We start from the raw sequence: 25,057 nt of genomic DNA on the forward strand, positions 1-25,057 counted from the left end.
AAAAGTATTTGCTGCCCCCTGCCGCATTTGGCCAAACCGCCAGGAGGGTTAATGTCTAAGCTACTGTTTAGCCATTAATGTCTACACCCCTATGTGAAGAATGTCAAAATTCTGCCCAATTACACATTTCCTTTTTGTGAGGTTGCTACTCATTAGTGTTACAAGGTCTCGTGTGAATGGGGAGCAGGTGTGGTAAAAAATGAGGTGTTATCACTCTCACACTCTCTCATATTAGTCACTGGAGGTTCAACATGGCACCTCACGGCAGAGAACTCTCTAAGCATCTTAAGAAAAAAAAATGCTCTTCGTCAAGATGGCCTAGGCTATAAAAAAAATTGCCTAAACTCTGAAAACTGAGCTGCTGCATGGTAACCAAGACCACACAGTGGTTTAACAGGACAGGTTCCACTCAGAAGAGGCTTAGCCAAAGTTGAGTGCACGTGGTCAGCATCATATCCATAGGTCATCTTTTGCAAATAGACGTATGAGTGCTGACAACATTACTGCAGAGGTCGAGCCTTTCAGTGCTCAGACCATATGCCACACACTGCATTATATTGGTCTGCATGGCTGCCACCACAGAAGGAAGCCTCTTCTAAAGATGATGCACAAAATAAGGCTGTAAACAGTTTGGAGAAGACAAGCAGACTAAAGACATGAATTACTGAAACCATGTCCTGTGGTCTGATAAGACCAAAATATGTTTGTTCAGATTGTGTCAATCGTGTGTGGTGGCAACCAGGTGGGGAGTACAATGACAAGTGTGTCTTGCTTACAGTCAAGCATGGTGGTGGTAGTGTCATGGTTTTAGGCTACAAGAGTGCTGCCATCACTGGAGAGCTACAGTTCGTTGAGGGCACTGCGAATGCCAACTTATACTGTGACACACTGAAGCAGAACCTGATTTCCTCCCTTCTTTAACTGGGTCACAGGGCATTATTCCAAACACACCTTCAAGACAACCAATGCCTTGCAAAGAAGTGAGTGTAAAGGTGCTGGATTAGCCAGACCTAAACCCTATTAAGCATCTGTGGGGCATCCTCAACCGAAGGTGGACAAATGCAAGGTCTCTCACATCCACCAGCTTTGTCATGGAGTAGTGAAAGAGAATTCCTGTGGCAACCTGTGAGGCTCTAGTGAACTCCACACCCAAAAGGGTTAAAGCGGATCCGAGATGAAAAACTAACTATAACAAGTAACTTGTTTATATATCTTATCTAAAGTTTAGATAGTTTACACAGCAAATATAGCTGCAAACAGCTTTAATAGAAAATGATTATTTCTTCCTGTGATACAATGACAGCAGCCATGTTGTTTGTAAACATTACACAGAGGCAGGCTTATCTGTATATTGATCACTAAGCCTGAGAAAAAAAACCTAATCCCCCCTCCTCCCCTCTGCCTCTGAAATGAATGGCTAGTAACACCTCCTCCTCCAACTGCCCAGACTGAGCTCTCATGAGTCCTTGCTACTGCCAAGGCTCTCTGAAAACCTGTGGGTTCGGTTTATTTAGTTTATAGGGAATTAGAGAATAAAACAAAAACAAAAAAGTATTTGGCTTGAGGAATGCCCTATAAACAATAGGAAAGGAACACAATTATGCAATGAGTAAAAGTTCATCTCGGATCCACTTTAAAGAGAACTGAGGTGTGTTTAAAGAATGTTATCTGCATACAGAGGCTGGATATGCCTATACAGCCCAGCCTCTGTTGCTATCCCAAACCCCCCAAGGTCCCCCTGCACTCTGCAATCCCTCATAAATCACAGTCATGCTGTGAGGCTGTGTTTACATCTGTAGTGTCAGTCTCAGCTGCTCCCCCGCCTCCTGCATAGCTCCGGTCCCTGCCCCCGTCCCTTCCCTCCAATCAGCAGGGAGGGAAGGGAGGCAGGCGGGGACTGGAGTTCTGCAAGAGGCGGGGAGAGCAGCAGACTGACACTATAGAGATAAACACAGCCAGCTCTGACAAGCTGTTTGTCAGCAGCGTGGCTGTGATTTATGAGGGATTGCAGAGTGCAGGGGGACCTTAGGGGGGTTTGGGATAGCAACAGAGGCTGGGCTGTATAGGCAGATCCAGCCAATGTATGCAGATAACATTCTTCAAACCCACCTCGGGCTCTCTTTAAGGCAGTTACATAGTTATTTGGGTTGAAAAAAGACATACGTCCATCGAGTTCAACCAGTGATGGAGAATAATGGTAGGCACACAAAATATTGACACTTTGGGCAGAATTTTTACATTCTTCACTTAGGGGTGTTGCCAGCAGTTTAACAATTAATGGCTGTGTGTTGTTTTATTTTTATGGGGCAGCAAATTTACACTGTAATACAAGCTGTACACTACTTTACATTGTATCAAAGGGAATGGTGTACTATGCAATGGTAAAGGTGCCATGTGCAGGGAGCAAACCAGCTGTTAATCCATTAGCGCCACATGCAGTACTGAGTTAAAAAAACATGTTGCATTATCGTGGTGCCATTGAGCAGTTCTCGCCCAGGATGATGGTAAAATTGCAGTGCACTGCATGCACATGGCAACTTTACCATTCCATAGTGCACCAAGCCTCAAGTGCCATATCTTCAGTGTTGTCCCATGAAACGATATAATAAAATATTTATAAAAATGTGAGAGGTATACTCACATTTGTGAGATGCTGTATAGTATTAGTCCTACCAAAAGATTGTCTGAAAATCCTTTCTATATTCCTGCAATGCATGAAACTCAAATGTCATCTATGGTCTAAAGTGTAAGTGTCAAACTCAAGGTCTGCGGGCTAAATTTGGCACTCCTAGCTATTTAATGGGGTCCAAAGAGCTTCAACAGAGCATAATTTTCTCAAATAAGGCGTTTGGTCATTTAACCACTTCAGGATCACTTCAGGATCTCCTTTGTTAGGGTGCTGCACAGCCCTACAACTCACCACACAAATTAATTTCATCTCTTTTTAGTGTCCTTAATAGGACATTCTGTCGGAGGTCTCTGATTGCTACTACAATCTTTTTTTTTTTATTATTCAACAACAGGGAGGATTTTCCCTCCCTCCCCCCTCTGCCGTCCTAATCGCCATAGGATGGCGATCGGCACTGCTCCCCGCCTCTCATAGGCATCAACCTATGAGAGGCCATGCAGATTTAACTGCTCTGAGGGACAGCCCAGTGTCCCTCGAACAGCGCTGCATGAGATAGCAGCGATGTACAATTGTAAACAAAAAATAATTCTTTGCCGTCGGCTCTTAAAGCGGACCAAACCAAACATTTTTTTAATTAAAAATATTTAGTTGCACCACTCTGACACATACAAAGATAAATAAACACTCCTTCAAACCTATGATCATTTCAGTGCATGCTTTTCACCCTTCTCTTTTCATAGCTAGGGTTATACAGGGGGCAGCCATTAGCAATTCCTCCTTTGCTGGACACCATCTACTCCACCAGTTTGCCGGAAAAATCCCGGCAATTTGAAAGGAAGGGGAGGGGTTCCTCCAATAAATGTAAAATATTTTATATTTGTCATCATGCGGCTGAAAAAAGGCTGCTATTTATTATTATAATTTAGAAAATAGATTTTATTTCTGAAATCTTGTATTTTTAATTTGGGTCCACTTTAACCGTCTGCTAGCTGCTAGCAGGCTGATCAAGGAGCGGAGCTTGCGCGCGTTCCCTGCTAAGCTGCAGCTCCAGGACTTGAGGCCAATCGGCGTTAGATGGTCCTGGGGCTGCCGCCGCGGTCACGCCCATTGGCGTGATGCGGTCGGTAAGTAGTTGAAGCACATATTGTCAGTTTGAGAGTGCTCAATAAGGGCCATTTTACACCACAAATCGCACTGTGATGTCCTTTGCGCTATTTGCATTTTCACAAGCGCATTTGCTATTGTGATTCACGATGGTCATACTTACCTCCCATGTAGTCTACTCCTCAATCTCTTTCTCCTCTCCAGTGTCCTGTTTGTCCACTGTGATCAAGGGAATTCTCTGTCCTCCATTTTGAAAATGGCCATTACCCCATAACAGCTTTCTGGTCAGCACACTGTTAAACTGTAACATCGTCCACTTGAGCCATAGGAAAACATGGACATTACCGGGCACATCGGTTGTCCACTCAGCTATAACTGACAGCAACTGATATATAACTGACAGCAACTGATATATTTCAGTTCTGACAAAATGTTGTCAGAACTGGAAGAAATCATTGTCAGAAGAAAATGGTAAGCTTCTGAGATGAGCTGATGGCAAGGTAACTATGTTCATTTGAAGTTACCTCATGTGTTTATTTTAAATAATTTTCGTCAGTACAGGTTACCTTTAAGTTTTTTTGGGAGGGAGTGCTGAATGTTTTGGACCAAAAATTGAATTACGAGTTTGACTCCACTTTAACCCTTTTGGGACCACAGAGCTCACAGTGACCACATGGTCAGGAGCCAAATAAAGTTTGGGGCCGAGCTCTATAAAGAAGTGTAGTTAGCGTGTAGTCTAGCAATGCTTTCTTTTAATATGGAAGGTGGCAGAGAGACTATGTGTGGCGTGTGACAGAGCGGGAAGTGTAAAGATGGTGAACAATAGTGTCTGCCTGTGTTCAGATGAGTTATCCCAGGAGGCCAGATCTCTCGCTGAAGCATCGGGACCTTTGTATCCTTGTTTGATTCTCGACAAAGTTGGCTGAGATTCATCTAAAGGTGCATACACACCTTTGACGAATGTCGTCCATCAGGGATCAGGACCTGATCCCCTTAGGTGACTTTGCTGCACCAGGCAGCAACATGTGTTTGTGTCAGCTGTGTAGCTAACGATGTACAGTGTTGCTATGTGGATAGGCGACAGAGGGGCGATGAGTGGCACGTGCATGACATCACGCAGCGGGTGGGGAGAGGCACGAATAATGGGAACGGCGCGGGATTGGAGTATATCCACCTGACGGATCATTCGCGGGTTGGGGTTTCCCAGCTGACGTACACACGCCTTATTATCAGCTGAGGTGGTTGTTATCAGCTGCCTCAGTCGAGTTAAGTCAGCCTTGTGTATGTGTCTTTAGAGGCTTAAAGAGGATCTGTAACATCAAAAGATCCCCTAGGGGGTACTCACCTCGGGTGGGGGAAGCCTCCGGATCCTAATGAGGCTTCCCACGCCGTCCTCTGTCCCACGGGGGTCTCGCTGCAGCCCTCAGTACAAGATGACGTCATTATTTACCTTTCCGGCTCCTGCGCAGGCGCTCTGACGGCTGTCGGCTCCGAACTACACGGAAATACCCGATCGCCGTCGGGTCTGCTCTACTGCGCAGGCGCAAGTTTCCGGCGCCTGCGCAGTAGAGCGGACCCGACTGAGATCGAGTATTTCCGTGTAGTTCGGAGCGGAAAGCGGCCGCAGCGCCCCCGCTGGAGCCAGCAAAGGTAAATATTGATTTTACAGTCGGGTCTGTCGCCGGCTGTTCGGAGGGCTGCAGCGAGACCCCCGTGAGACAGATGACGGCGTGGGAAGCCTCATTAGGATCCGGAGGCTTTCCCCACCCGAGGTGAGTACCCCCCAGGGGGTGTTTTTGAAGTTACAGAGTCTCTTTAAGGGTCTGGTTTGCTCAAGCATATCTAGAAATCTCCAGCAGAGAAGAACTATGTGATCCGGCAATCCTGCACTGGATTACTTAGAAATGGTCTGCTCATAAATGGTTTAGATTTCCTACCCTCACCTGGGTATCCTAGTGAGCTTTGCCGAGAGGTTTTGTCAATGCAGCTGTATATGCAGAACCACAATGCAGGGGTTTTTGTTTAGTTTTAAACAAATCCAGAACATTTTTTTATCTGTGAGTGCCTGCATGAGACAGCAGTCACACAACTATTAATTTACTAACCTTTCTTCCTCCTCAGGTAAGGGATGCAACCTGTTACCAAATGACAGCAGACAAGCTGTTCAGTCCAAGTCTGATGAATAACTTGATATCCCCCACTGGCAATGCTTTCTGAAGATATCTTAGTTAACCAGGCCATTAACCCTTTACTCTCTTATGTCAAACTATATCCAACATTGGTATTTCCTTGAATTGCTCCAATGTCAGACATATATACCTTAGAAGAAAAAGATCTCACAATGCACCGGATGTATGCAAATACAATTAAATAGCTTTATTATTGACCATAACCATAAGCTAAAACAACATGGAACAACAACATCACCATAGGAAAAAACTAGGGGAGACAAAAACAATTTAAAAACCCAAAGTCTGGGGTGGGTGGCTGTGGGCAGTATCAATGCGGTAGAGACAGTATATTGTACGTGGGCGGGAGTAAGGAATATAAAAGGTTATCAATAACCACCTGCACAGTGTAAATGGTAGGAAATAGGCGGGATACCACAAATATACACTGTATATATATATATATATATATATATATATATATATATATATAATTTTTTTTTTTTCGGACTATAAGACACTCCTGACAATAAGACGCACCTAGGTTTAAAGGACAAAAACCAGGGGAAAAAATATACAGTATATATACTAAACCTGGTGCATCCATGGTGAAGGGGCCTCTTGTGGATTATACCCCCTTTGTACCTCATGTCCCCTTGTACCCCTTGTGTCTCCCTGAGTCCACCTCTGTCCTCCTTGTGTCCTCCTCTACTCCCCTTTGTGTCCTCCTGTGTCCTCAGTTTGTCCCCTTGTGTCCCCCTCCGCATGGGCACAGTACAGGGAGTCCCCGACATTGCGGTGGGTTGGAGGTTCATATTGGCAGGTGTTCGCAAGTAAGGAATAACCTGCATTTGGACTATAAGACGCAGTGACTTTTTCACCCCACTTTTGGGGGAGAAAAAGTGAGTCTTATAGTCCCAAAAATACAGTATATATATATATATATATATATATATATATATATATATATATATTGAAATCACAGTGCTCAGTACAATAATACATGCAAAATATGAATGGTCAAAACAGAGTCTGCAATAATCCAATATATACATAATATTTATCAGGATGCAATCAAATCCAAATATGGTGCTAAGTGCAATACATTAACCAAAGTGCAGTCTGGACAAGCCAGTATATAGGCAATAAATATGCACAACTATGTGTAATATAGCAAGCACTCTCTGAGGAAGCCAGACGGTCCGGCGATACACGTGTCAGGCCTAGGAGATGGCTGTGGCCTGGTGGAGCAGGGAAGAGCGCAGGTAATATGGCAGTTTGATAATAAGAGGTGTGATTAGTAACACAGGGGATGGCGGTGGGCTGGGGGTTCGGAGGTACCCAAAAAACATCAGTTTTGTTCAACCAGAAAGTAATTTTTTTGATGGGAAATGACATAGGTGTCTCCCAGAAGATAATTGGAAACAGCTGTTTTAATCAATTCAACAGGTGAAAGACTGCGAGAAAACTGTCTGCAGTTGGTTGTGGACAGTCATGGCTAAGACAAAGGAGCTCAGTGAGGATGTGCTGCGGCGCATTGTGGCTGCTCACAAGTCAGGAAAGGGCTACAAGGCCATTTCTAAATGTTTTTACGTTCCAGTGGCTACAGTGCAAAATATTATTAAAAAATACAAGATGTTTTGCACTTAAGAGGACGTGGTTGGAAGCCAAAAGTAAACCTGTTCTGGCCAAGAAGATAGTGAGAGAGGTGATAAAGAATCCAAGGATCACCACCAAAGCCAACCTGGTGAATCTGAGATCTGCTGGTGGCAATGTCTCAAGGCAGACAATCCAATGGACACTGCACGCTGCTGGGTTCCACTGATGCAGAACAAGTAGGACACCACTTCTCCAGATAAGGCAAACAAACGCTTGATTTGCTCACTTTGCTCATCTGGACAAAGAAGAAGACTTCTGGTCTTCTGTGAAACAAAAATGTAATTGTTTGGTCACATTGATGTTTCCTTCATGTGGCATAATAAAAGGATACCCAAAGAACACCATCCCCACTGTCAAACATGGTCGTAGGAACCTAATGCTTTGGGGTTGTTTTTTCAGCCAATGGACCAGGGAATCTAATCACAGTAAACAGCCCCATGAAAAAAGAGTAATACATGAGGATTTTCAACGACAACTTCAGGTAGTCTGCAGAGAAACTTGGCCATGGCCACCAATGGACAGTTCAGCATGACTATGACCCAAAACACACAGCAAAAGTGGTGAAGAAATGGTTAGCTGATGACAACATTAACATTTTGTAGTGGCCCAGCCAGAGTCCTGACTTGAATCCAATTGAGAATCTGTGGAGTGAGCTAAAGATCAGAGTGATGGTAACAAGACCCTCCAACCCGAAAGATTTGGAGCTCATTGCTAGAGATGAACGGGCAAAAATCCCTATGGACACATGCAAAAAGCTGGTCTGCAATTATAGGAAGCGTTTGATTGCTGTAATAGCTAATAAAGGCTTTACTATTGATTATTGAAAAGGGTATAAATAATTTTGGACTGGACACTTTTTGCTCAACTGTAAATAAAAGCTGAGAAATGTTTTTCCACAATAATGCCTCTTGTATATCGTCTTATCTTTTGGGAGACACTTATGTCATTTCACAAATTACTTGCTGGCTGGAAAAAAGTAACGTTAAGTCAAAATTTGCCAGGAATATGAATAATTATGGGCAGCACTGTATATACATGTTTATTAAAGTGTATTGTTTTGCAGCATTACACAGGGAAAAGAAAGAGGGGAGGAAACAAGGGGAGGAAAGGAGGGGCAACCCTTGCAATGTTCAAGAGTTTGCATTTAGGGAAGTAAATGCAAGTACTGTGGGGGATTTATCTTACTGCCATCTGGAGTCAGAATAAATGTTTTCCCTTTTAAACGGAACACGAGATGGAAGCTGCCATATTTATTTCCATTTAAACAATACCAGTTGCCTGGCAGTCCGTTTTGATCTTTCTGGTCAGTAGGGTCTAAATCACACACCTGAAACAAGCACGGAGCTAATCTTGTCAGATTTGTTATGGTCATATGATTCGCATGCTTGTTCAGGGTGTATAGCTTAAAGGGTACTTATCCGTTAGCCGGGCGCATCCGGCAGGTGGCGCTGTTGTAGCGAATTTTGATGCGCTGGGTTGTATCTAATTCCATTCATACTTCAACGTAGTACTGTGTGAATGGAAGCGCCGCAGGTGGCGCTAATTACATTGATACGTTGATAACAATACAGTGTTAATGGCAAGGAATACATTGTATTTGAAGTGGCCGGCACTGGCACTTTTACATGGAATTCAAATGAAGGCGGCGGCAATGCAGATGAAGCCGCCGCCTTCCTCTGTTCTTCTTCTTCTTCTCCCCCTTTGCCCTCCTCTCGCTTCTACAATGCTGGCAGCCTGCGGGGACATGCGTCTCCCCCCAGAGTCGTTCGTCACGGCAAGGAATCCTGCTTGTTTCCTTGCGACGAACGACTGTGGGGGGGGGGGGGGGTGCCCCCCCCCCCCCCCCCCCCCCCCCCCCCCAGCTGGCAGGGTTGTATAGTTGAGAGAGGGCAAAGGGGGAGAAGAAGAACAGATGAAGGCAGCGGCTTCATCTGTTACATTGCTGCCGCCTTCATTTGAATTCCATTAAGTGCCAGTGCCGGCCACTTCAAATACAATGTATTCCTTGCCATTAACACTGTATTGTTATCAACGTATCAATGTAATTAGCGCCACCTGCGGCGCTTCCATTCACACAGTACTACGTTGAAGTATGAATGGAATTAGATACAACCCAGCACATCGAAATTCGATACAACAGCGCCACCTGCCGGATGCGCCCGGCTAACGGATAAGTACCGCTTAAAGTATTAGAGGCAGAGGATCAGCAGGACATCCGGGCAATGTACAATTTTTTAAAGGAAATTAAGATGCTAATTGGCCTTGTAAGGTTTTTTGCCTGCCCCTGGATCAACTGGGATATGTACGAGTTCAGGACAGTGTTTTTTTTGTTTGTTTTTTCCTTTGTTTTCTTTCTGGTTTAACTTGATGGACTGACACCTTTTTTTTTTTTCAAACAAACTAACTATAACAGACCCTCCATCACAACTTCACGTTCACCCACATCCTCCCCAGCACACCAGAAAAAATTACTACATTGGATTAAAAAAGGATTAAGGTGGCCATACACTCGTTAGATTAGCAGCAGATAGATCATCAGATAGATTTTCTGATCTATCTGATGCGTTTAGGAAATTTTTTTACTAGGAACAGATTTCCAATAGATTTCAGTATGAAATCTATTGAAAATCGATCTGATGGCATTTTTTTGCCATCAGATTTCCATTAGGTCCAATGCAAATTGATAAGCAATCTCATCAGATCGACCTAGATTTTCCAGCATGTCAGATCGATTGAAATTGATCGAAATCGATCAAAATCGGCCACAAATCGATCGATCGGGCAATCGATTTGCTATCGATCGATTTTGATCGATCGAACGGCCGCTAATTGGCTGAGTGTATGGGCCCCTTTAGATTGGATAAGCTTAACAGTACATGGGGCTAATTTACATTTAGCCCAGTCCTAAATATCTACATTTAGGACTGGGATAAGTGCATACAATCCAGATAAATCATTCTTGATACCAGAACACTGTTAGGGACTTATTTGTAGAGGTGAAGATCAGCTTGAATACCAGATAAGTGGCCTTATTGCACTATTCATATAGCCATACAAAATGCCACTTGTCAACCTAATCACTACTTTCATATGATTGCCTATTTCAGCAGACTCTACTACTTTTAAGCAATAACAAAAATACAGGGCTGCCAAAACTTTACTCATCACCAGTTTAGGTGAAATATAGTACTGGTGATCAAGCACTGATTGTCAGTAAAAGAAATATGGTCATATTTTAAACAGTGGAAATCATAAAAGTGATAAAAGTCAATGACTTATTAGGGATGGTCAATGAGAGGAGTTGATGCAGGATTATGCAAGCTTTGTATGCAAACGTGTAGCAATCAAATTTCACTAGGCAAAAACTTGACTGGTGCAATTTTAAGCTGCATATATTTGCATAATAAATGTTCATGATGAATGCAAGTCTTCCGTTGTATCAAATCACAATTGTCCCATAAAATTTGACTATGGGCTGAATGAAGTTGTTTGCCCCAAGTTTGCTCACTAATCCCTCTATTACGCAGTGATCTAGCCATCTCTCTGCATCTCTAGAGGTGTTAATTTTCTTTCTTGCTCCCCCCACCCCTTTTTTTTCTTCCCTCCCCTCCTTTCATCTTCTGCATTTTTTTCTTTTTTAGATGCCTAAACTATTATGTCACAAAACTAACGTCCTCCTTCCATGTTTACTTGGACACCTGGATTTTCATTGAGGGTTCAGGACATAATGACTAACAATATCCTGATATTTGTGAGCTGTGCTCGCTCTTATCATTAATATTTGGTTGGTTGATTGTTTGCCATTTGTGCCATTCAACATAGTCATTGCACTTTTTATATATACTGTATTCCAATCCTAATTTTTTCCTGTAGACCCAATGCGTGGGTCTTGCCTTGACATTTAACTAGTATTGTTGATCTCTTGAATTACTGATAATTGTTGTTGGGTGATTTGTGATGTGTAATTATTTCTGTGTTGTTTTTCAATAAACTTTTATTGTTTTTAAAAAAATTTTTTTGCATGATCTTGCATCAACTCAAAATGATTTGGATCACATTGACCATCCCTACAGCTTTATTTATAAATTGTGGCTAGTAATGGTTGTTCTCCTGCCCTCTGCCTATGCTACACATTAATACCCAGACATCACATCAGCAGGGCATACAGCCCAGTTCCTAGTTCTAGAGCATTGTTAGTTCACACCATTTTAGAGAATGGAGCCTTCAGTGCTTATAGCTCAGTTAAACGGATACCAGAGCACTTTCTTGCCCTCCCCATATCAGGGACTGGGGCCACTGTTGCACACAGCCAAGGTTCACACACCAATATTAAAGGACAGCTGTAGTGAGAAGAATATGGAGGCTGCCATATTTATTTCCTTTTAAACAATAACAGTTGCCTGGCAGCACAGCTGATCTATTTGGCTGCAGTAGTGTCGGAATAACAGCAGAAACAAGCATGCAGCTAATCTTGTCAGATCTGATAATAATATCAGAAACACCTGATTTGCTGCATGCTTGTTCAGGGTCCATGGCTAAAAGTAATATAGGCAGAGGATCAGCAGGATAGCCAGGCAACCGGTATTGTTCAAAATGTATTTATTTAAGTATTTATATAGCGCTGACATATTACGCAGCGCTGTACATAGTATATTGTTTTGTCACTAACTCCCCTTCAGAGGGGGCTCACAATCTAGTCCCTACCATAGTCATATGTCTATGTATGTATGGTGTAGTGTATGTATTGTAGTCTAGGGCCATTTTTTTTTTTTTAGGGGAAGCCAATTAACTTATCAGTATGTTTTTAAAAAGAAATAAATATGGCAGCTTCCTTATTCCCCTCGTTACAGTTGTCCTTTATAATACTGTTTGTCTTTCTTGCCCTACCCAAATACTAGGGACTGGGGGGATATTAGTTCATGATACAGCCAGATATCAGGGCATTGTTGGTCTCCCTCCCCCATGCAATTTTAAGGACTGAGGAAATCAGTGCAAACAGCCCAGATAAATGTTCCCTAATAGAACCATTGGTATCCCAAACCTGACACTCTTCAGCCTTTGACTGCTCAGGAGGGACAATGTGCTCCTTCCTTTACTAATGATTATGTTAAGGAAAGATGCAAATGTGAGGAATTTGTTTTATCAGGCTGAACAATAATCTGTATTACTTTTTGGTCCCTGGAGCTTCCCTCCTCCCCCCTTCACTGATTCACCCGGCTCTCAGCACAGACTTTGTCCACTTTTTATGAATCAGATGAGTAGAAGACATGGTACACAGGGCTGCGGATCCAACCCCGTTAGTTAAAGGACTTGTCATTCTCAATCCTAGATTTCTACAGTGCAAGAAACGTCTCCCCTTTTAAGTGCAAAACCGTAGAATTACCATTTCCCCAAGTGCTCCCTGTTTTAGGCTGCTTTCCTAATTAGAGGCATGATAACAGCCGCGCTGATTGGCATTATAAAAGCGCAAGTCTGGCTTCATCTGTCCCAGGTGTGTGCGCTAATTTTTTTTCACCGTTTCAGAAGCTACCTCTCCTTCATTGTTCCTTAAAGTTTTCATCTGAGGAATTAATCCAGATAAAAAGACATTAGAAGAGTGGATGGGCTGCCAAGTCCCATCACTGCAATCTTTTATCACAAGTACAATCCATACTAGTTGTTTTTTTTTTACCCTTTGTTTCTGAGGGTTAAAAAGAGAGAGAAGGAGGAAGAGGCGGCTCTGTCAATGGACGCTATGAGCCATTAGAAGTGGCGTCTGTACAAAGGTTAGAAGATCTGACTGTCAATACTGCGGGTCCGGCAAGGGGGAGGCTGAGCTTTTGTGTGAAAGAGATACTTTGATATTTGGAATGTTAGAAGGGTGAATGTGAAAAATCGGAGGTTGGGGATCTAATTACCCAACCATAATTGGGGGCTAGGGAATAAGTTGCAGTCCTCTCAACTCACCGCAGATCAATTATGTTAAGAGAACATCTGTAAGTAGGACTTAATGAGGTCCATTAGAGCAACATGTTCAGCTTCTCTAACAGCACTTGTCAGCTTCTTGGATGAGCTGAAGGAGGCTGCTAACTAGGGACCTGCTGAGGTATTTAAATAGTGAACGCTGGCCCACTCGGGTCTCTGTGTAACTAGTGGAGAAAGGAGAAGGGGCATCGCTATCAGCTGACAGGGTACCAGAACTGGCATCGCCGCCGCTACTTCCACTTATTCCATTCTGGAGTTCCTGAATCCATCTGATTTCTGCTGCACAAGGAAGTGAACAAGTGGGAACGGAGCAACCTTTACTTTTTTGGGGCACATTTCATTGGAATCCTGAGTCGTTCAGCTCTGCAGAGAAGGGAGGATAAAGTTTGAAAATTCTGTTCCTGCACCTGAGACAAGGTGAGTTCTTTGTCTCTTCTGTACACCTGCCCGACATTGAGGGCTGCTCATCATTGCCATCCGTGCAGCAGGGCGCAGATGACTCGAAGTTATTTTTTTCTGCATAGCTCAGCGTCGCTGTTCGGTCTGGATGAATGAGTAAAATACCAATTTCATTTTACTTTTTGTGCAGAATGGGGTGATAGAAGTGGGGGTGGAGAATGGTGTTTTCCTGTAGTGTCACCTCATATAATTCATATTTGGCAGAGGACGCTGTGCTTGCTTAGTGCTGTATGAGGAATATACATTATTCCTGGGAATAATTCCTGTGATTAGGCAACTGAGCTGCGATGCTCTATCATGGAGAGAGAAGAAGTGTATCAGGCTGGTGATGGTGTGATTGGGGAGATGGGCTGCTTTCAAATCATTAAATTTCTGACAAAACCTACCAGTAATTACTGTCAGGTAATACAGTGCCAGCTTCAATGCCGTTCATCAGTCATAATGAAGAGAGGAGCATTTTGTCACCCGTCTAATTATCTGCACGTTTGGGGGAGGGGGTGAGCAGCTCTGGCTTAAGTTAGGTCTTATGCCAACAGCAAAAGGGTTAATGAACTGAGGAATTGACCTCTGCAACCTGATTGTGAGTATGTGGATTTGTAAGTGTGTCTGTGTGTGTATGTGTGGTGGTGGAAGGGAGGGGGGGGGGGGGTAGATTAAGGGGGAGGATCCATAGGTAGGATATTGTCTCATTGGGTTCAGTACCCATGGGGTTAACCAGCCTGATCCTTCCCTGCAGCACAGTGGGAGTTAAAGCCTGAAAAGTCATCCTTTTCGAGCTGATGTGGTTATGTAGCCATGCAGCATAGAGGGAGTTAACACAGTTAAAACTCATCCAGCTCATTAAACAAACAGACAGCAATGTTACCCTCCCAACGGAGAAAGGGTTAAGGCATCCATGTAGCAGCACTCAAGGGGTTAGCATCTTCTAGGCTTGTGTTGACATCAGTTCTCTTCTCACCACAGTCCAAATAGTGCTAATTAGCGGGAATGTGTCACTGTAGGAATAATCCCATCATTTAATTAGCAGAATGATTTAAACAAAGATTTGCATAGAGGCTCTAATCAGTGGCGCTGAATTACGGCACATCGGTTAGCAGCGAGGGGTAACAGATCGCACAGATTCAGTGGGGGTGGGGGCACCTCATCTCCCTCAACATAATTAAATTAATTGTCCTCATTAGCTGTTCCATTTATTGTGATTTTATTTCACCCATTTCCTCATAGTCCCCCTCCTGTCCTCTTCCTGCTACCTCTGTCACTGAAGCACGGTTCCAGGAGAAGAAGAGAAAGGGCTCATAATAAGGGGGTGTTAGGGGTATTTAGGGGTCAGACATCACACACCGGGGTTGGGGGTAGATACTGATGTAGTTTTTTGTATGTACAATTGCTAGCAGGAAAGGTTGAAGGGGGGGAGAGGAAGTTTAGATGATGGAAAATGTTTATAGGGTCAGCCATAACACATGTGGGGAAGATGGGGAGGGAGGGGTTAGGGTGTGTAAATCATAAAGACTGGAATGCTGTGTATGTGCATTACTGGGATACATAATGCCAGGGGATTTGGGGTGATAGAGGGTCATTCACCAGACCAATGGATGGGAGATCAGATAAATATTGATGCAGTGCTGTGTATACACATTTGCTGGGGTACATAGCAAAGGTGGATTTGGAGTGATGAGGGTTGTTAGGGGGGCAACCATCAGACTTGGGAATTAGGGGGTATATACTGATATGGTGCTGTGTATGCACTCTGTTAAAGGTTATTTCAGGTGATAGGATCAAGAGGTCAGTCATCAGACACAGAAGTATAAACACTGCTGGGATACATAATAAATAGAGTTTTAGAGAGATAGGATTAGGTTGTCAATCATCAGACACTGGGACTGGGGGTAGAAACTTGATAACATGAGGTGTTTGCTCACAACTGAGGTGCACAATGATGGGGGTTGAGGTCTTAGGCGTTCAGTCAGTAGCACAGGATGGGCGGGAAGATACAAATGGCGTGGTGTGTACGCATTGTTGAGATACATAATGAGCAGGACTTCTGGGATACTGAGAGGTGTTAGGGATTGCACTGCCAGGGTACATACAGGAACATTTAGAGTGATAAGGGGTGTTTGAGGTCAGTCTTCAGACACAAAAGGTGAGTGGTAACAAATACTGACAAATACTGACGGGGTGCTGTATGTGCACAATTCTGGGGTACATAATGTGGGGAATCAGGGATGATTTGGGTGTCTATCCAAAAAATGCACCTGGAACTTTGGATGCTCAGTAATGCCGATAGTAAATCGGTATTAAATACCGATATATTACTATAAAAGAGTAAAATATCGGTATTAAATACCAATATTTTACTATGGCCAAGCCTAACCCTACTCTCACACAGAACCCTCCCACCTGACACCTATCCTCAACCACCCCTCCCAGCGCACACTACCTGCCTAATGCCTAAACCTACACAAACACCCGCACAAACTACCTACCTAACCCCTAACCCTACCTAACGCTTCCACCCCCCCCCCCCCCCCCCCACACACTAGTTATCTAAGGGCCCGTTTCCACTAGCCGCAGTACGATGCAATTATCACATCGCACCCGCAGCAAAAAAAGAAAAAAAAATTCTCAGGCACTGCCACAGGTGCCTGTAAATATCGGCATTAGGCGCCAGCGGCCCCCGATTTATAGCAGCGCCCAAATTTCCGCTCCAGCACCCAGTTCCCGATATTTTGCATTGGTACCTAATTAGTTCACTTGCCGCATAGGCCCTTTTTTTACTGGTTCGATGATGCCAGGGTAAATCATCATCATAGATACTTGACGGTGTGCTACATAGCAAAGGGAGATTTGGGGTGTTCGGAGGTTAATCAAATGACACAGGGGTGGAGGGAACGTAGATACAAGGGGTGTCTTGTATTCACATTGCTGTGGTAGAAAACAAGGGAGGATTGATGGATGATGATCAATGTTGGTAGTAATCTGAGGTGATGATTGATGTAAAGATAAATAATAATAGTAAAGACTGTGAGAGGAAAAGCACAGAACTATGGTGTGTGGGTGTGTGTGTGTGTGTGTGTGGGGGGGGGGGGGGGGGGGGGGGGAGAGTTAGGAAGAGGATTCATATGGGACTTTCTGGTGACCGATATAAGAGGAGCATCAGACACATGGATTACTGGTTACAGGTACATGAGAGTGGTAAGGCATTGTTGTGATGATTCTACGGAAAATGGCCCCATGATGAGCTGATTTAAGTAGAGATAACAGCTGCTAGTGGCTTCTGCAGGTGTAATTGTTTTTCTGGCAGTTGCCTATAGTTGCATAGCGCTGAGTATTAAGATGATGCTCATAATTTGCATTGTGGTCAATGAGAATAAAACTATGTGGCAGCAAATGATAATGATCACCTGGCTGGCAGACCTGAAGAGCACTGTACACTAAACTATGTCTAGAAATCTCCCTGTAATAACTAGGATGTGAAAATTTACACCCAAAAAAGAAGAAGGGGAAAATGACCGAGAGTTATCTTAGAGAGGAGTCGGGGGCCAACAAGGAGTCTCTTTGGGGGAGGGGGGGTTGCCTATTTGTTGGGTCAGTTTAATTGTGTGCGTGTGTGTGTGTGTGTGGGGGGGGGGGGTGTATGGGAAGAAAAGGGGTGAAAGGCACAGCAGAAAAAGGAGATATTGGGGTTCAATGTAACCGAGGATTAGATCATCTGTGTTGTTAGTGTATTGGTGTTGTGTTGTTGTAAGTCCTTTGGTGTTATTGCATGTGTTGAAGGACTTAGTTAGCTTTGATGCTGGGGTCCATTCTTATGTAGTCTAGTGTTGAGGTTTGTATGGGTATTCAGGTTTTGACCACCACTATGAAGGTGTGTGTTTTTATAAGCATGCTTAGAAGTGGGAGATAAACATATTATCATACTGTTTAATGATGAAAAGGGAACTGCATCATTTGAAAAGCACAAGGGCATAAAGCTTCCACCGTTGTGTCATCTTCAATGTCTTCTCGTTGTTCATAAAAAAAGAAAGCCATTTGTTCGCAGTGCAAGGACTATATAAGAGGCAGTTGCATATAGAGGTAGGCAAGGAGGGGGAGTTAGGGGTGGAGATATGATGGAGCACCTGCCTGCTTTCAACTTCGACAGTTGCAGATTTTTGGAGTGCAGTAATGACTAGGTGACCTTTCTTGTGTTAGAGGATGTCTGGTTTCTGATACTGGCATCTGCTTGACTGTCCTCCTGAGGTATGTGCTGAGAACCTTTATCTGATAGGTGAGGTGTGGGGTGCTACACAGTTATGCATAATGATAGGTAGGGTATGGTTTGGTGAACACCTGTAGCTGATGAAATGTGAGGTGAGGGGTGCTAGATTCCTGTAAATGAAGACAGGGAAGGTGTACAGTACAGTACCTGTAAGAGACAGGTGAGATGCCTGGTGCTGCACACCTATAAATGATGACATGAGATGCAGAGTGCTGTATACCTGTAGATGAAGAATAGTGGGGTGTGGGGTGCTGCACACCTGTAAATGATGATGCAGGAGATGCAGAGTGACAGACAATTGTAGATGAAGAAAAGTGAGATGTGGAGTGCTGGTAATCAGTAAATAATAACAGGTGAGATGAGGTCCTGGACACCTGTACGTATTGAATGATAAGTGAGGTTTGAATGCTATGTAGCTGTTGATGATTGTGGGTGAGATGTGAGCTACTAGACATTTGTAGATGATGAGTATGAATGAGAGGTTTGGTACTGCACACCAGTAGATGATGTTAGGTAAGATATTGCATGCTTGACACCTACAGATGATTTGAGAGCTGATAGACACTTGTAGATGATAGGTGTAATGTAAAGTGGTGAACACCTGCAGATAACGATAAGTGAGATTTCAGGCATTAGTTAGGCGAGAGGTGTGGTGCTAGATACTTGTAAATGACTATAAGTGGGTGAGATATGTGGTACTGGATGTGTGATTGGTGATATGAGTGGTGCTGGACACTTGTAGATGATGACAGGTAAAATGTGTGTTGCTAGGCATTTGTAAATCATATGTGAGATGATGAATGGTACTAAGCTTCAGTGGCTGTTGGTTGATGACATGTGGGGTAGCAGCGTTGGAGGTCAGTACCGTCACCTTGTAGATGTAGTCTCCTTTGTTGAATGGAGGACCTTGTAGGGCAGTGAAGCCCATCAGCTCCTGCTCCGTCTTCCTGACGAGTTGATTTTACAGCACTAATAACAAGCGAATTTCAGCTTGTGGAGCTGTTTCAGTGCCGGGTGGTCTGAAGGGGGCTAACATTTGAAGAATGCCATTGCTGGGGCCTGTGGGCTGGTGGGTGGGGGGGGGTCACAATGTCCTCCCTAGCAGAAGTTGGTATTGGCTCTGCCTGGGAGCTGTCCCCTCCCCCAGTGCTGAACTGGCTGCATGTGACAGTCTCATCATTTGTTGGAGGGAAGCTGGGAGAGCAGGATTAGGGGATTTACTCTGGAGTTACAGAGCATGTGGCTTTGTCAGGGGCTGCCTCGGCTGCACACTGTGTTGTGCTGTGTGTGACATTGTGTCAGGGGGACAATAGCTTCATCCAGCTGCTCCTAGAGCCACGCCGGGACCCCCAGCTGCTCCCCAATGAAGGGCTGTTCTCACCGACTCATGCATAAAAGGGAGAAAAGTTTTGGTAGGTAAAAGCAGTGTGTGTCTGTGTTGTGTGTATCTGTGTGTATTTAGGGAGTCGTGTGTGTGTGTCTCTCTCTCTCTGTTTATATCTATATGCGCATGTGTCTGTGTTGTGTGTGTGTGTCTCGCTCTGTGGTGTGAGGCATGAGTATGTCATGTTTATGTATCTAAATGCTATGTATGCATGTTTCTGTCTTTTCCTCTGTGGTGTGTGTGTATGTATGTGTATTTGCCTATCTGTAAGTTCTCTCTTTGTTTTCTGTATGTGTGCAGTGCATGTGTGTGTATATATAGTGTGTATTTAGATTTGGATGAGTGTCTCTGTGTTGCCAATGTGACAGTGTATGTGTCTGTGTATAGATAAATATGTGTCTATGTGTTATGTGACTGTCTGTGTTAGTTACGTGTGCTAAAGTCTGCATGAGTGATCTCTATGCATGTGTAACTGTGTGATTGCTCTGAATCTGTTTGATGTGTGTGCACAGTGTGTGTATTAGTGCGTATGTCTGTTTTGTCTGTTTATATGTGTTATGTACTGATAACAATGCCAGTTGGAGAGTAAAGGTGGCCAATAATGATACAATTTCTAGCGAAAAATCGTTCAATCGATCAGAAATTCTGATCGGATTGGTTGTAAATATTCTCTGTTAATGGGCAGGATCAATTATGAACGATTATAAAAACAATCATCCGATTTAATTTTCGTCGGACCAAAATTTGTTTTTTCTTGTTGGTCATGATAGATAGGAAGCAAGGATTGGTTCGTTGATGGTGTAGTGAACGATTTCCCTTCCGATCAAAATTTCTAATCGCTCGAACAATTTTTAGTTAGAAATTGGATCTTTAGTGGCCACCACACTACCAGCGACAAGGTGGCATTTGCTGGTGTTGCTGTTGGCACACTAACTGTAACTCTGTTGGGGGTCTGTTATGTGTCTCTTCAGGGTGAATTGTCTGTGTGTATCTTTGTATTTGAGCTGCGTCAAAATTGAACTCAGTCTTGCAAATCTCTTGTTGGCCTTTGCCAAGCAGCAGCACTTTGCTGCTATGGTAACTGTAATTAAACTGATAAGAGTGGAAAAATGTCAGTGTGTGAGGCTTGCAGCTGCATTGGAGAAGGGGAGAATGAGTTCCCAGCTCCACTGCTCAGGAAAGGGGGGCCAAAGGGAGGAGTTGGGTAGCCCTCAGTTCTGAGACCTGAATTGGGATGTGCATTGTTGTTCCTGAGGGGACGCAGCCTGTGGGGGACCACTAGACACTGAGACAGATTTTAGGCCAGGATGAGGGAGAGAGGAGACAGAGATTTTGTCTAAACACCCACCTGTCACTCTACAGGCAGGTGGGTTGGAGGGGGGAGCTATGTTCCTTCTGGATAGGGAACATACTTGGTGCTGTACTTTGTTGTAAACTTGTGGTGCTGGCAGTGCGCGGATGAGTGACGCAGAACAAGAGAATAATGCGTGCAATCAGCCGTGCACACTGCTTACAATACAATCTGGGCAATTAAATGAGATGCTTCTCACAGCTTGTGAGCTCCAGCAAAGCCTCTTATTTACTTCTCTGTTTAATCATGATTCCTTTAACCTGTTAAGTCAGCATCAACAGAAAGGTTAGTGGCAGCTTCTCTCCACTCTGCAAAATTCTCAAGATAAGAATTATTCATCGTTTGTCACCTCCCTGGAAGGTATCTTGTGTGTCCACAGGAGGTTTGGGGTCAGGACTTTGTCTTTCTGTGTTGGGAAGTGTTGGCTGAAAAGGCAGTCTATAATGTTATTCTGGCAGTCTTTGAGTGATTGGGGAGGGCAGATAAGTGGATTGCAGCATACAGATGGAATGATGCAGAAAGAGCTTTATAACATGCTGTCTGATAATATGGGTAACATAATTGTATTCTGTCACTAGATATACAAATGCTTTCTGTCCAGCCAGACACCAAACCGAAAGGTTGTGCTGGCTGCAACCGGAAGATCAAAGACCGCTATCTGCTGAAGGCTCTGGACAAATACTGGCATGAAGACTGTCTGAAGTGTGCCTGCTGTGACTGTCGCCTTGGGGAGGTCGGTTCCACCTTATACACCAAGGCCAATCTTATTCTGTGTCGAAGGGACTACCTGAGGTGAGAGCTGAGTGTCAATCCATAACCCGAACTGTTTCTAACCAATCCCTGAGTGCCAAACAGCAGCCCCAACTGTGTCTATACAATCCTACAGTCTAAGAAAACCCATAGCCCCAACTATGTTAATGTAATACTTCAGGGTAATCCTGTACCCAAAACTGTGTCTATTAAACCTCGAAAAGCAAATTTGGCAATACCAACTGTGTCTATCCAATGTGTGAGTGTCAACCTGTAACCCTACTTGTGAAAATCCACTCACTGAGAGCCTACCTCTAACACAAACTGTGTCTATCCAGCCCCTAGGAGCCAACCTGTAATCACAAATTTGTTAGTAAAATTCCTCAGAGGTAAACCATAATCCCCGAGAGTCAAGCGACAATTCAGACTGTATCTATCCAATCTGTTATAGCCAAGTAGCAACCCCAACTGTGTTTGTCAAGTCCCGGAGAGCCAACATGTAGCCTTGACAGTGTTTATTCAATCACTGAAGGGCAACCTGTTTGTCTAGTTTGAACCACCAACTCCATTTGTGTCTGGGCAATCTCTAAGAGCCAATCCCAAACCCCAACTGTGTCTATCCAAGTCTTGGGACCCAAATGGCAATCCCAACTCTGTTTATACAACCCATAGGAGCCAACTGGGAACCACATTTGTGTCTATCCAAATTGTGCAAGAAAACCCGTAACTCCAACTGTGTCTATACAATACTTGCCATTTAGCTTAATGTAGATTTCCAACTCTTCTATTGACTTAAACATTTTTGAGCTGCATTCTAGTAGGTCTATCTTAAGTCGTCTGTGCTTGTTTTTCATATTTATCTGTCCTTTCTGGCACCCTTATTACAATTTTAGATATATTTACAGTTACAGGTAGACTGGGTGAGATCATATATTGATATAACTAGGGTTAATTCCGTTTCTGCATTTGGAATATAAGACATTTCAATGACTGCTGTCACATTTAGATGATAAGTAATGTTGAGGGTAAAGGCTGGACAGCAGACAATAACTGCTTTCACTATTGGATGATGGTATAATAAGTCATTTTGGTGGTTAAGCTTGACTTGGCTGAGCAGCTGACAATCACTGATGTTGTTATAGGATGACAATATGATGAGTTATGTATTAGGGGTTCAGGCTGACTTGGCTGGAGTGCTAAAAATCAATGCTGAATGTATTGAATAATGGTATGATAAGTAGTGTTGGTGGAGGGGGAAGAACAAAAACATATCTGCCCATCTAGAGAGCTAAAACTAACTGGGGTCAGTATTGAATAATGATATTAAAAGTAATGTTGACGGTTGAGCTAGATGTAGCTGTAGTGTTTACAATCATGGATGTACAGTAACTATTAGATGATAGTATGATGAGCAATATTGAGGATAAAGCTTGATTTGGCTGGAAACAGTTACTGTGATCACTACTGGATGATGGTAAGATGTGCAATTTTGAGGGGAACTTAAGTTAGACTCAGAGAGGTGATAACTACTCTAGTCATCATTATTAGATAAACGTATAATGCATGTTAGCGTAACACTAAATGTAACTGGAGTGCTGCCAATCACTGCTGTCACTGTTGATTGATAGTATAATTAGTAATGCTGGGTAAAGCTAGACCCAGCTTAGGAGTTTAGAAACACTGCTGTAGATGATGGTATGACAACCTATGGGAAGCAGAAGAGCTGAAAACCACTTCTGTGACTACATGGTGGTAAAGTGGGTACCACGAGGAGCATGAGGTGAAACTAGACCTTGCTGAAGAGCTGTCAGTTACTGCAGTCACTTGTGGATGATGGTATGAATGGTGTGTGTGTGTTTTTTTTGGCGTGTGGTGGTGGTGGGGGGGGGGGGGGTTGGAGGGCAGGGTTAGAGAAGCTAAAGTCAACTATAGAGTGGACTGTAATCAGTGGTGTCATGGTTGTATGAGGATACGATAAATAATTCTGGGTGTAAAGCTAGTTTCGGCTGGGGACTGGAAAAAAAAACAATGCTGCTGTCACTACTAGATTATGGAATGATGAGATATTTTGGGGTTAGACTTTGACTTAAATGATGAGCTGACAGTCAGTGATGTCACTACTGGATGATTATATCACTACTGGATGATAGCATGATGAATAGTTTTGGGGGGTGGAGATAGATTTGCCTGATGAGCTGACAATCACTGGTGTCACTACTGCATGATAAAAAAAAAATGCAGTGGAAGTACGAATTTTCAGCTGAGGAGACAGTCTTATGATTTTTAGTACTGGAGTAGAACAGAGATGTATGTGGCTCCCTCTAGAGGGCAGGAAACAGGAGAACAAATGCGATATGCTCTCTGCTGTGCTGGTTGTCTGTAACACAGCGGAGGAGTAACATATAACACAGTTCATTTTCTCTCCTATGTTTATTGTGGTTCTACAGCAACAGCTGAGATATTGGTGTCTGTGGTGCTGTCAGCTCAGGGATGTCACCATGTATTCAATCCTTTTGTCTCCTTATTCATTGCAATCTCACAGCACTTTCTAACTTGCTTATTGAGGCTTCCATAGACTATTAGATATGTAATACCAACAATGGATACTTCCCCAATTAAAAGTTAATTGCAAATCATAGAACATTTTACTGCCTTGCACCATATGATATCAGGATGTCAAACAGAATACAGCTACCACTAGCTTTGTACTATGTTATACAGTGCAAAGCTGTGCGTCTGTCAATCACGCCCCCACTGCGCTCTTACTGTGGTCATTTTATCCCCACCTACACACACACACACACACACACACACACACACACACACACACACACACACACACACACACACACACACACACACACACACACACACACACACACACACACACACACACACACACACACACACACACACACACACACACACACACACACACACACACACACACAGTGTTTTTTTTCCAACCAGAAATTGATCAAGAGTGTTTCTAAGTGGCCAAATTGTTTAATGTCTACCAGTATATAGTAGCCTTAAGTTAAGCTATATACTGTACCGTATATGGCAAGTCAGGTTAAAGTGGACCTGCACTTTTGCACAGGACAGAAGGAAAACATACAGAAATGCACCCTGTATTTACTTAGAGAGTTTAACCAGTCTAATTCCCCCTTATCTGTGACTAAGCACAAGTAGTAATTTGATTCCTCAGCTGTGTCAGCTGACTGTAACGGCAGAGATCTAATTTGTAAGCACAATATATCTGCTTCCATGAAAGCAGGAAGTAGACAAACTGCAGATTTATTGCAAGATTTGTATTAGCTGTAACAAAGTT

The 25,057-nt window shown here is 43.5% G+C and overlaps 1 protein-coding gene and 1 long non-coding RNA gene across 7 annotated transcripts in view; one reads left to right on the forward strand and one right to left on the reverse strand.

Annotated features, from left to right (window-relative positions):
* Positions 1-25,057, reverse strand: part of LOC137564058 (uncharacterized) — a 265,554-nt gene that overhangs the window by 195,953 nt on the left and 44,544 nt on the right. The window lies entirely within an intron of this gene.
* The window catches only part of LMO3 (LIM domain only 3), a 157,038-nt gene that overhangs the window by 77,134 nt on the left and 54,847 nt on the right, over positions 1-25,057 (forward strand). For 2 of the 6 annotated variants that reach the window (XM_068277377.1, XM_068277378.1), the window contains exon 2: positions 21,555-21,768. In XM_068277377.1, the coding sequence (XP_068133478.1) occupies positions 21,563-21,768 (206 nt within the window). In that variant the 5' untranslated portion in view covers positions 21,555-21,562. Of the gene's footprint in view, positions 1-18,146; positions 18,223-19,410; positions 19,654-20,586; positions 20,609-21,240; positions 21,262-21,554; positions 21,769-25,057 lie in introns of those variants that run through there. The other 4 variants (XM_068277374.1, XM_068277373.1, XM_068277376.1 and 1 more) reach the window with 4 other exon arrangements.

This window comes from Hyperolius riggenbachi, chromosome 3 (assembly GCF_040937935.1).
Source record: "Hyperolius riggenbachi isolate aHypRig1 chromosome 3, aHypRig1.pri, whole genome shotgun sequence".
NCBI classification, from domain to species: domain Eukaryota; kingdom Metazoa; phylum Chordata; class Amphibia; order Anura; family Hyperoliidae; genus Hyperolius; species Hyperolius riggenbachi.